The sequence below is a fragment of the Pteropus medius genome, unplaced genomic scaffold (genome assembly GCF_902729225.1).
Source record: "Pteropus medius unplaced genomic scaffold, Ma_sr-lr_union100, whole genome shotgun sequence".
NCBI lineage: Eukaryota > Metazoa > Chordata > Mammalia > Chiroptera > Pteropodidae > Pteropus > Pteropus medius.
In genome coordinates, this window is record NW_024347790.1 from 6,782,452 (window position 1) to 6,795,152 (window position 12,701).

The 12,701-nt window shown below is 48.3% G+C and overlaps 1 protein-coding gene across 1 annotated transcript; it reads right to left on the reverse strand.

The window, feature by feature from the left end:
- Nucleotides 1-9,209: 9,209 nt before the first annotated feature.
- Nucleotides 9,210-12,324, reverse strand: SKIDA1 (SKI/DACH domain containing 1). Its single transcript, XM_039877525.1, is given in 3 exon segments — nt 9,210-11,035; nt 11,037-11,083; nt 11,086-12,324. Coding segments are annotated over 3 exon segments (2,754 nt in total). The 5' UTR covers nt 12,119-12,324; the 3' UTR covers nt 9,210-9,361.
- Nucleotides 12,325-12,701: the final 377 nt, after the last annotated feature.

The following is a 12,701-nucleotide window of genomic DNA, read 5'->3' on the forward strand; positions in this document are numbered from 1 at the left end:
TATTTTCTTAGAATTATATGAGCAGCAAAACAACTGAAAATTTCAAATGTTAACCAAGCTCCTCTAACTTAATATTTTTCCTTATTTAGGAGGGGAAAAAATGCTTCCTCTCTTTTTAAATTTAGATAAGAAATACTCTAGTAGTAGCAACGTACACCCTTTTAATTCTCAATCATATATGCTTAAGATTTTAAAAAGTCTTTATTATTAACAGAAAGAAATCAACATTGGCTTTCTGAAGACCAATTTGCCACATGATGTATAACACTTGGAACAAAATTGAAAGCATCTCTTTGCATTTGCATCTGGCAATGTACTCCATGTTAGAGCCATAGCCATGTGTTTATGGAGTTGAGCTCTCCTGGTCTTGAGACATGCTGTTTTTTATAGCTTAACCGGAATAGCTCAGCACATGCAGGACAAGAGGCTGGGAAGACCTGGCCCCTCACCCCAGCAAAGGAAGCTCAGGGTCACCGCAGGCTGCCACACCGCCTCTATCAGCATTGGTTTAAGTACAGATCTTACCTTCTTTCCACCCCTGGAGAAAGTATTACTAACTATTGGTATTGCCCCTTCACCTGGGTGCAAGAGTTAGAAAGGAGTAGAGGAAGAGAAAAAGCTGAAAAGGTGGGAGTGGAGAAAAAAGAGAAGATAAAAGTAGAAGGGGGAAAGGGTAAATAAACATGGTCATGGCAATTCCTACTCTACCACGCAGGTTTTACTTCGAATGGATATAATAATTAGACATCTGAAAGCTTAACCATCCACTGGTCTGCACATTTGAATCCAATGTAAAGAAAGAAAACTAATCTCCCACATTTGCACCACTGACAATCAGGGTATTCATTTGAGAGGGAGGGAAAAGAGAGAGGGAAAGAGACAGGAGGGAGAAAGAATGTAAAACGTGCCTTTATTTCTGGGAGATCCAAGAATCTACATCCTTCCCAGTCATTCAGAGACCGAAACCTTCGCCTACTGACCAAGTGGTAGCCTTGAGATCTCTTACATATTTGTGTCATTTCTAACTTGCACAGGAAAGAGGGAGGGCTGCTACCTAGGCATAGTGCAGTTCTCCCTTCCATACTGTTTTTCCTCTCTACTGCTCATCACTTAGCACAAGGATTGTGTTGTTCCTGGAGCTCACATAAACTGATCTTAAAGAGAGGAAGCACTAACAATGGAAACTATATTCCAGTCTTTCAGTGTCTTACATGTGTGTGTCCAATAGCCCAGTCTCCAGGAGAACTGAGTTTGTCTGTCTGTCTGTCTGTCTGTCTGTTTGTTTGTTTGTTTGTTTTGATGGCTTGGAGAAGAGAGCAGGCAGTCACTTAGACATTTCCCCTTCTGTTTTCCTCTCTTCCTTCTGAGCATCCTGGCTGGGGAGGGCCTTTGCAGACCTGTGAGCAGTTGACTCTCAGCTAGACTAGTGATATTTTAGGGTCTACGTCTGTTGATTGCTAAGCCTTTTCCATCCAAAAGAGTCAAACACAAATATATGATGACACTGATTAGATGAATCTTACTGGATAAGATGGATCTTACTGGAGAGCCTGTAGGCCGCCTGCCACTCTCTCCACCGCTTTCTGTCTTGCTCTAGTCCTCTCCACTGAAGTAAGTTCCAGGCAACAGGAGCTAAGGAATCAGGGATACCTAGCATCCTATGCTAGGTATACTTGCCTGTTTCTCCAGTAGATGTTCTTTTCAGGACACATGGACACACAGGTATCTGTGGGCAGCAAGCTCTCTTAACGCTCTTTTGAAATTCCTCTTCCTCCACCTCTCTAGCCTTAACCTCCCTTGCAAGGGGTCAACCACTGCCCTCCCCCTAGTTAGGCACCAGTCTGCCCTGCAGCCTAGGCCGCTGCCACAAAATAGAGAGCTGGCTGTGCTGCAACCCACACAGCCAGGCTCTGGGCAAAGTCACGGGAGTCAAGTAGTGGCCCAGGAGAGGTCTGCTCCCTGACGGGTAAAATGTATATTGAACTGGGCAAGCGTTTTCTGAGCACCCACTATGGCAATTTTAGGTGCTGCTGTGAGGTCCTACGAAGAGAAAGAGGAATGGCAGCAAGCAAGGCAAGGGCGAGGGGGACACTGCACCGAAGCCGTTGACAGGGGTTTAACTCCACGCGTTTTGGGGTCGTGTTTTTGCAAACAAACCGGTCCGATCTTTATGGAAAACCCAATACGCACGATGAAAAAATATCGTGTTTTGAGAAGCATGAATGATGATGGAACCACGGGTACTGCGGGCGAATACGTTAATCAGCCAGGAAAGGGCTTTGGGAGCCCAAGGCTTAAATTTGGTGAATTCGTGCAATTTGGAGCATTTCGACTTAGTATTGATCCCTAAACTCAATTTTGAAAACAGCCTCCATCGCAGAAGTGTGGTTTGTGTTACCCCAGTATTTGCACGCATCGATTGGGCTAAAATAAAATGCATCATACTCTCTGCAAAGAAGGAAGAGGCAGGGGCAGTCACAAGAGGAATAGCAGAAAGTGCATGGTTAATATAGGTTGTACGCGAATCCGCGAAACAAGTGCTTTAAACCCAGAGGGATTGCACGTAATAGCTAATTTGGTGAGAGAGCGAGAGTGCGCATGCAGAGGGCTGTCTTAGAAGGGAAGGCAGATAGCTGAATATAGGTTTTTCTAAGTGAAATTAACATTTCCTTGTGATTTGCATTTGCTAAGGTCCAAACCCTTACGTACAGTCCACCAAGCCAGGTTTTTCCCCCCATGTAGGCTCACAGGAAATTCTCTTTCCTCTAGCTGCACTGCTAGAGCTCAGGGCTGCGGAGAGGCTGCTGCTGCTTTTCCCCCGGACCCACCGGGTCTTAAGTCCTGGAAAGGCCGCGGGGCCGAGCCCAGGGAGGCGCTCTCAGCCCGTCCTCTCCAGGCCTGCAGGACCCAGCGGGTCCTCGCCTCAAAGTTAATCTAATGAACCCAGCGCCTGCCTGGGTCTGCCCGTACCCTTCCCGGGTCCCAACTGGCTGGAAAGAGACCTGGAGGAGATGGGAAAAGGAGATAGAAATGCCTTATCTTAGACTAAAGAAGAAATCCTTTTCTTGACACACACACATAATAACACACACACACACACACACACACACACACACACACACACACACACACACACACAGCCACACACACACACACACACACACACACACACACACACAACCAACCAAACTGAATCCAACTAACCAACCAACCAACCAACCAAAAGCCCTTCCCCTTATTTCTCCTGTCTTCTGAGTCCATTTCAGGTTTCTAATGGAGAGAGAGAGAGCGAGCGCTTGAAAGAAAGGGAGAGAAAGCTTTAAACAAAAGAAGAGGCGGCGCAGGCAGGGGTCTAGAGCTCTCCTTAGGGGACTGCTCGGCCTGTCGCCCCTTCTGTCCCCCCGCGCCCGGCGTTTTCAGGAGTTCCGCAGGCTTGGCCGAACCGAGCTCCACGAGGCGGAGAAGTAGAGACAAAGCTCAAGAACCCATTGCACCCCAGGGCTCTGGAGCCCGGGCCGGGGCCGCCGGCCTGTGGACGAGGCTGGGGCTGGCGAGGGGCGCGGGGCTGCTCCGCCTCCCCGCGGCCCTCGCCGCCGGGGTCGCCCCCGCTCTCCCGGTTCTCCTTGTCGCACTCGGCCAGCTTCTCTGGGGGCCCGCGAGTTCAAAACACGCCGCTTCCTTAATGGAAGCCTGGAAGCCCCAGCCACTTTCCTCCCAGGCCGAGGCCGCGTCTGCAGAGTCGCCGCCGCGCTCCGGGCCGGCGTGGCTTCCGCGCGGGCCTCGGCGGCCGAGCGGCTATTTACTGCCCTCTGATTGCGCCTTGGACCAGGTTAGCTCATAAAGCCTTTCACACTCAACAATGGAGATTTTCTCAACAATTAACAAGAAACAACATAATAAAGCCATTTACAAAGACCTTGCTATTTACTATAAATTAGGCACTCTTTAAGAGACCAGTGCGTAATTTCACACACTTTACAACTGGGGCTGCATTTTAAACACTCGGGAAAACAAGCTTGTTGCACTTTCCTGTGACCTAGCAGCGGTGCACCTCTGTTTCCCCTCTTCTTCCAGGGGCAGCTTTGTTTGCGTTGCTGCACTCCAACCCCCCCAACCCGGGCTGCTTTTCCAGGTCACTGTCTCCCGTTTCCCGTTTCCAGGTCATCATTCCACTTTCAGATGCACTGCGAGGTTCCAAGGGACAGAAACCACCGCGCCAACGCGAGCAGGCCTCGGCCCAGCACATTACTCCCGCCGGGGTACTCAGGTGGGCCCTGCCCTGACTCCAGCCTCTGGTCTTGGGCCACTTCCCAGGAGGCGTTCGCAGCCGTGCTGGCTGGCCCAGTGTGAAGCCCCATCCCTTTGCCACTCGCATTCCACAACCGCATTTGGGAGGCCCTGGCCAGCCCTCTGCCCAGTGCAAAAAGCTGGGCCCATTTGAAAGAGAGATGAGGCCTGGGCGCCGAAGTGAGAAAGGGCTAGACCGTGCGTGTGTGTGCGGGGGTGGGAGAAGACTCCAGAACACAAAAAAGAGCGCAAAGTGAGAGCAGGAGGCCCAGTCCCCCACGGCCAGCCTGGAGGAGGGGGTGCTGAGGCCGGCCGTGGGCCCTGTCGCCCCTGCTCCTGGTGGGCCTGGCCACGAGGCCGCGAGGATTTGAGGCTGCGCCAGAGCAGTGGGGCCTCGCACAGGGGTGCGGGCTCTTCTATCCGGGGCGCAAGAGGGTCACAAATTTAGAGGAAAGCAAGATGTGGGCGGGGAAAAAAAGTCACAAAGAAATTGGTTTGCCACCATGCAAAATGGCGGCATTTAAACATTTCTGGAGCTAGTGGCCCAGGCCAGAGAGCTGAGGGCTGCCCAGGGTTCGCGCGGTGGCCAGAGCTCGGCGCCTGGGGAGACAGCGCGGGGGAAAGGGACCCCGAAACCCCCTCGGTCCCTGGGCCGACCCTTCGCCGGCTCGGCCGTCCCCTGCCTTCTCTCTCGTCCCCGCGCCAGCAGACCCCGGACACTGACCCCTGTTTACAAACACAGCCCGGGGGCGGGGTGGGGCGGCCGGAATGCGCGCTGGCCGGGTGGGGGAGGCCTCTGGCTTCCGAGGACGCCACCAGCAGCGAGGAGCGAAGAGTTGGTGCGAGAGAGCGGGCCCGGCAGCTGGAAAGGACTGAACGCCTTGTTTTTGAAACTGTCAATTCCCTCAACCCCTATTGTGAGGGCTTCATGCAAAACATCTCAGGCCTTTTAAAGTAGGAGCTTGTGAGGCCGCCACAGTTTGAAAAGGAGCGAGAGAGGAGCGGGGGCCTAGGGCATGGGCAAAGAATGATAGCTGGGCCCCCCTTCCTTTTTTTCTTTTTTCTTTCTTTCTTTTTTTTTTTAATAGCAAAAGAGGGCCTGCCAAACAGGTAAAATGCAGCCCTCCCCCACCTCCTAGATCTGCCTTAAGTCCCCACCCCCCAGGCTAGTTTGCAAAAATGCCCTTTGGCCTAGGGAGCAAACCAAAACCAAAGCTAGCATTAAAAATAATTCTTCCTTCCAGGGATGGGGAAAATCCTGGGGAAGACCGGGGTGACCGGGTGGACTCCCTAAGGTGGATGCCCTGTTCTTCCTTGCCAATTTCCTGAGGTTAGTTGATGGGGAGCCTTTAATTTTTACCCCTAGTTTGGCTCTGGAAATTCTCCTTTTCACATCCTTTTAAACAGGAAGTTATTTTTAAGGTGAAGCAAAACTCACCACATTTTATGGCTTTTGTCGATGCTAATGCTTTATTTTATTTTATTTTTTTAATTTTTACCATGAAGATTTTTGTTTTCTTTCTTTGAAAGAAAAAAATGCTTTTGAGGAATTAGTCTACATCTCTTCCTGCATGCAAACAAAACTGTCATTCTCATAGCAGCAGAAACTTCCAATTCTTGGGGCTGGAATTTTGAGGAATTTCTAGACCATTGAAAGTCACCCAGACACGGATAAGATAAAAATCCACACATCAGCCCATTTAGTTTGTGTTATTGCTGTTTAGTGGTGGCTCCTTGTTGTTGATTTTAAAATAAACAACCATTATTGAGATTACTCTACTATAATCAAGTAAGCCAGTAGGAAAGAACACCCACTTTAAAAAGTAAATAGTTGAAAAAGAGCAAGCTGCATTTATGAAAAAGGCAGATAACCTGGCTGTGGAAGACAGAGTAAACACATCACCTAAAAAAATAATTAAATCTTCATTTCACAGTCTTATCAGGAAACTACTTTTCTAGAAGACCCAAAATAGGCTTGTTTCTCCTAAAAAGTCTGAGAAAGAGCCCCTTCCAGCATTTTCCTTATGTCTGTGAATGGTGGACTTTAGACATAGGAATTAGTGACCCTGGAACCATATACAGTGCCTTAAAAGAAAAAAAAAAATCTATCACCTGAAAACATTTAAATGTAGAAATGCAATCTGTCAATGGAGGTAACTTCTGTTTTTCTCTCAATAAGGCTTAACTTTTTTGAACAAATGGGACATTTATAGTATCTTAGGAAACCTAGATATTGTCGTTAATCATAAGATGACCAAAATGAAATAAACTGTTCTGGGAATAATTCCCACAAGAAGAAAGGGCAAACAGCTAAAGGGCTACCAGAAATTGAAAGAATACCTTGTATTTGCAAGTTACTGAATACTATTTCATATACTTTCCTAACAGAAGCCCCAACTCAGGTTTTGCTGTGGTTGGCTGGCTTGTAGGAGCACTGTGGGGCGAAATTTGTGTTGACTATTTAATTTCTTTCCTTTTGATGGTATCACTCTGGAATGGCTCGGCCTCCATGCTGCTCATTCTCCAGCTCCTATAAACTGAAACTATTGATTCTCTGAGGGCTGGAAAACCAAGTGTGAGAGCTGGAGGCCGATATTTTCTGTCAGAAATTCCATAAGGTATATTTGTTTTAAAGTGTGCTTACTCCATCTCGTGGTCCACCCATGCCCAAGATCTGTAGGCTTCAAATATATTCTCAATTTATAATTTAGGAACAGCGATTCCATTGCCAACAAGAAAAGTACTAATCTAAATGTAGTAGTCACCATACTTTGAACTTTCTTGACTTAACAGTAATTAAAGAATAGAAATGACAGACTTCCAGTGTGTGTATGTCACACTTTTTATAGATTGATTTTGCAAGACAACTCACTGCACCCAAATTCTGTATCGCCTTCCAGAGAGGAAAGAACTCAGACTGAGAAGTCAATTGTTCAGCTTTCTGGGGCTTTAAATGTAACTTGTACTGGTCTTTGGAAATACACACAAACATGAATTCAAGGATAACATCCCCCAATTTTTGCTTTGACCATATCTATCATGCCAATAAAAAAAAGATCCAGTGCATTTACATCTGGCAACATTCAAGAAGGAAAGGAAGGGAGGCAGTTCAAAGCATCTGTTTACTCCATCCAAGTGTATTTGGATGCAGGTATGCTCAGCCTCTGTCTTTTACAATAAGAGTCAAACCACAGAGCATATATAGCAATTAGGGCTGAGACCATCCAGATCTATCTGAAACATTTATAGACAAAAGAAAATTTTCAAAGGGAGTAGGAATTAAAAGGTTAAGGGGGAAAAAGACTGAATTTCCATGAGAAATAGGGACTTAAATTCACACAGTAAACATTTCATTGATGTTTTGTTTTGTGATTTATGATCTATAGATGCAAATTCTTAGGTTTAAGATGGCAAAGATCTGAGATACATAATTTGTCAGACTAGGAGAGGTGGACCAAAAATGATTAGATTTAACTTGCATTAAAATAGCAATTGATTTCTGCTTCATCTTTTTAAACCCAAAACTTTTTGCACTTGATTTGTAACAACTTTTTAAGTTTTCTTGTCATTCAGGAAGGAGTCCACCAGTGTTTTACAGGGAACCTGACTGGCCTCATCACATGGTATTACAACAAAACACTACACCCAATAAATGCATTTCTTTCAGACAAAAACATTACAAGTGAAAATGTCAACAAAACCATTCATTCCTGTTAACCATTCTTCAATCTGGAATAAGTAGAAATGTATGGAACCAGGAATTTTAAACAGTGTTTTTAATTGAAAATAAAGCTAAAGCATGCTTTTCAACAGTGCAAATTTCCATAATTTTGATTTACTGCTTCCATCATCACAACATAGTACACCAGCATGGCCCTTACCACGGGCTAGACCCTAGCCATTTGCATGTTGAACTACTTTGATTTTAAGTGCAAATATAGATAGTCACCTCTGATTGTCACTTGCAGTAGAAACTCTCCTGCTCTATACACAGGATGGTCTGAAAACAAAAGTTTAGAGAGATGCAGAAAAAGTAAAATGTAATAAAATCCAAGTGCCTGAGTTCTGATACCAAAAAGCCCTGAAATAACGGTTATTTTTAATTTGGGGTATTCTTACGACTCTGACCCATTTTACTTGTCTTGGGTCTATTTACTGCTTTGTCACTATGAGGAGTCAGATCATAAAATATCCTGCTCTTAAGAGAAATATTTTAATTGTTCTGCAAATTTGAGGAGTCATGTTCAGACCACAAGGTAAGCAGGACAATAGTAAGAGTCACCTTATTTAAAACCTTTGGATGAGAACACAGAAAGGACTTTTCCATTTGCAAGGAGTGGCTGTAAAAGTAAAATCACACCCTTTCTAAAAAAAAAAATACAATCTCATATTTATTTTACTCAGTATATGAGGCAGCTTTTATCAGCATTCGATCAAGACTCTCCAATCTTTCCACTCCAAAAAAAAAAAGAAAAGAAAAGAAAAATTAAGTGCAACTACTCTTGGAGAGGGAATGAGGGGAGAAAAAGAAAAAAGAACCCCACAAATAAGAGCTCCAGAAAAGAACATTTTGGGCTCACAGAAACTTTTTGCTACCTCATTGTGTAACCATGTAACCTAACAAACTTTCACTGAATGAAGTTACGCTTTCAGGTCTGAAATCTAGTGCATAAACTTAATGGCTCATTGTAATATTTATTATTCAACCTTTTGACATTTATTTGTAGCAGTTGAATTGAGGTACCGGGTGCATTATTAGCATTGAAACAGTAAAGTGTTCCAGCTCTACTGTAATAACTGAGTTTTACTTGAGTCTTTAGCCTGAAGTAGTCTGTGGAATGTAAACCAACCATTCTCCCACCCCGCCCCCACCCTACTCCAAAAAAAAAAAAAAAAAAGAAAGAAAGAAACTCAAGAATAAAAAAAAAAAGTAATCCGATTTCTGTCTTCAAAATGCGATAAACCAGGACTCCAAAAGGGGTGTAACACATTAATGGACTTGTACAAACCATCCTGTGCAGTTTACAACAAAAGGAAGGTAATACAGTTCAAGAAAATATCTTCCAAAACACTTTTATGAATTAAATTTCCTGAATTTGTGACTAGGTGGAAGAGGTATTGCAGAACCGCCCAGCTGCCATTTCCAGATAGGATGGGCCTTATGAGGAGGTTGGGAATCCTTAGTGGTGTTTAAGGAATACGCCGGCCACAAATCCCCATCCTTCCCAATAATGAGTGATGGTGGACAAGGAAAATTTGCCATGAAATTAAACGGCCTTTTCACTGCTGATGCTACATTGCTGGCTACCTTTTTGCGTCTGTTTATAACTGTAAAATCATCCAGTGTTCCTTCATGTGTCTCAGTTTTACCTGTAGGACGAGGACTTCTAGCTGATTTCAAATTTGGTTTGACTGGAGGTGTCTGAAGTACTGGTCGCTTTCCCAGGACTAGTGTCCGGTAATTTTTTCTCACCCTGGCACCAAATTTATATTCCCCATCCTCAGGTTTGGGAGAACCTAAAGTGCATGAAAGGCCCTGACTGGGAGCCAGTAGATTTAAGGAAGCAGTTTCTCTTTCAGGGCATGCAAACCCTTCCTTGGCTGTGGTTAGCAAGGCGTCCTCCTCTTTACTTCCAGTCACACTGTAAAACTCACCCTTTGTATCATTGCACTCGCACTTTAGCTTATTTGTAATAAGGTCAGGTTCATATTCTTCATTAGCACTACTGTCTTCGACTTTGATTTTAATATTGTGCAGAAATGGCAGTGTCTTGTCGCCTGTGTCAGTGCAGGGATTCTCGGCTTTCGTCGGTGGTGCTGCTGCATCCACCCCAAGATCAGTCCGCAAAGGGGGCAAAACCGTAGCAAATTCAGTACAAGGGGGGATTTTGGAATCTTTTTCAGAATTTGCTGCTGCTCGTGAAGAACCGTTATGGAAGAACCTAGCCGCTATTGTGTTGCTATCGGCACAGTGTGTAGTAGGAGTTGCTTGCAGGCATTTCCTAGCTTCTCGGAGTATTCTTTGTTGTGGAAATGCATTGTTTGTCTTTGGGCTAGGTGAAGAGGCCCCCTCCGCCAGGCAGTTAATTGTCAGGTCAGTTCTCTTTACAGTACTGGAGATTTCAGAGTGTGGGAATGTAATCGCAGATACTCTATCGTTCCTTATCTCCGTGAAACAACTCCCCAGGCCGGCCGGGCAGTACACCGGAGACGTTTTGGGGGCCCAGCCCTGCAGAGTCCACTCCTCCGGCGACTCGGCTTTGAAGCTGCTCTTGAGGTCGGGAAGTCGGCCTGCACCCTCGAAAGCAGCGGGGTTGGTGGCGGCGGCGGCGGAGGCCAGATGGTACAGGAAGTTGGCCTGCGCCTGCACGCCGGGCGGCTGGCAGAAGCTGGTGCGCCTGAAACGGATGCTCTGCACTGACACTTGGCTGGAGCCGGAGCTGGAGTCCGACTCCGACGAGGAGTCCTCCTCCTCCGAGCTGACCTCGCTGGACTCCGAGGCCCCGCTGCCCCCCTCCTCCTCTCCCTCCTCCTCCTCCTCCTCCTCGCATTCCTCCTCCTCCTCGCCCTCCTCCTCCTCCTCCGAGGACACGGAGTTGCTGGAGCTGGACAAACTGGAGCCAAAGTCGGAGTCATTGCCTGCGTGGTCCGAGTAGGAGCTGGACTCCGAGTCGCTGCTGCAGCTCTCGGGGAAGCTGCCCAGATGGGGCTGCGGCCGGTGGTGATGAGGGTGACTGTGCGGCGGCGGCTAAACTGCGGTGGTGGTGGTGGTGGTGATGGTGGTGGTGGTGGTGGGAGGCGGGCAGAAGCTGCTAACCAGGTGAAACCTCCAGGCAAGTGGCTCGGCGGTTGCCGCCGCCGCCGCCGCCGCCGCTGCCGCCGCCGCCGCCGCCGCCTTGGCTTTGTAGGACCTGGGCAGCAGCAGCAGGCGGCGGGCGCCGGCGTGGGGTGCGAGCAGGCAGTCCTTGGCGCCCCTGCGCTTGCGCTTGCAGCGGTAGGTCAGGCTCACGGGGCCGCCCGCCGCCGCCGCCGCCGCCGCCTTGGGCTGGGGCCCGGCCGCCGACGCCTGGTAGTAGGCGGCGGCGGCGGCGGCGGCGGCGGCGGCAGCGGCGGCGGCGGCGGCGGCGGCGGCAGCCGGGTGCTTGCTGCACAGCAGGCTCCGAAAGTGAGCCGGGTCCGAGTGGAAAGCGACGTAGTTCCCGGGGAGCGGGGCGGTTTCGTAGTTTGGAGGGGGTTTGCAAGGCGAGCGCACGATTTCCGGGTAGTGCGAGCCCGGGTATTTGCTAAAAATCTGAGGTAGATGGGCGGCGGGGCGCGCGGCGGCGGCGGCGGCGCCGGCGCCGGGGCGCGGGGACTGCGCGCTGATTGGCAGGGGCCGCGCGGCTCCACTCAGGCCCCGCCAAAGTTGGTGCCTGTCCTTCCAGAAAGCCGGGCGGGGGCTGGCGGCGGCGGCGGCGGCGGCGGCGGCGCGCTCTGGCGGCGGCGCCTTTGTGGCCAGGGCCCGGCCGACCCTCCTGCGCTTGGTCCTGAGGACCCGCTCGGTTTTGCAGGAGGTGTAGAGCGCTTCCACGTCTTCCCGGGAGATGAGCGTGCATTTGGCGGCGTGGAAGGCGATGCTGTTGATGGCCTTGAGTTTCCTCAACTCCTCCAGGTCGCAGTGGTGCTTCTTCACTTTCAGATGATCCATGCGCTTGTGCACGGTCGTCCTCGGGATGTTTTTCAGCAGGTCCGTGAAGACTTGGGAGAGGGCAAACATTTGCTTTCCTTTAATGATGAGGTAGCCGAGCCTCACGCCATCCACCTCTTCAAAACCTGACTTCAGGTCTCCCATCTCGGGCACTAAATGATCCCCACCATTTGCAGCAAATATATACGTGACGCATACATACACATGTATGTATGTTAATCCTCCACCAGATGCTGCGTGTGTCTCAAGGCATCCTGCTAATAAAATAACAAAGACTGTTATTCCCGGCGAAGGGAGTGCCAAACTCTAGGCAAAATTATTGGGAAGAAAAAAAAGAAAAAACCATGAAATTACACTGACTTGATTCTTGCTTTTTTTTTGGTTTTCGTTTTTTTGAAAAAGAGGGAAAAAACCATCCGGCTTCTGATCTGCCAGTGTGTTGGTGTAAGTCCCCGATGCAGATCAGTACCTGGGCCCCTCTATTCCTTCCTTCTCCATTGGAGCACTATGATAATGGAATGTGAAGGGAGAAAGAGAAAAGAAATGCAGCTGCTATTCCCGCCGCTGCTTTAGCTACAAATAAAATGACAGAGTGAAGTGAGCTCGTCCGGAGACACCTTCATCAATTAATTCCCCTAAAGCCAGCGCTGATTGGACACTCCTGACAGGTGATGCAATAAAAATTGATATTCCACCCCTTCCCCCCAAAATCTCCCACTAATTAGCA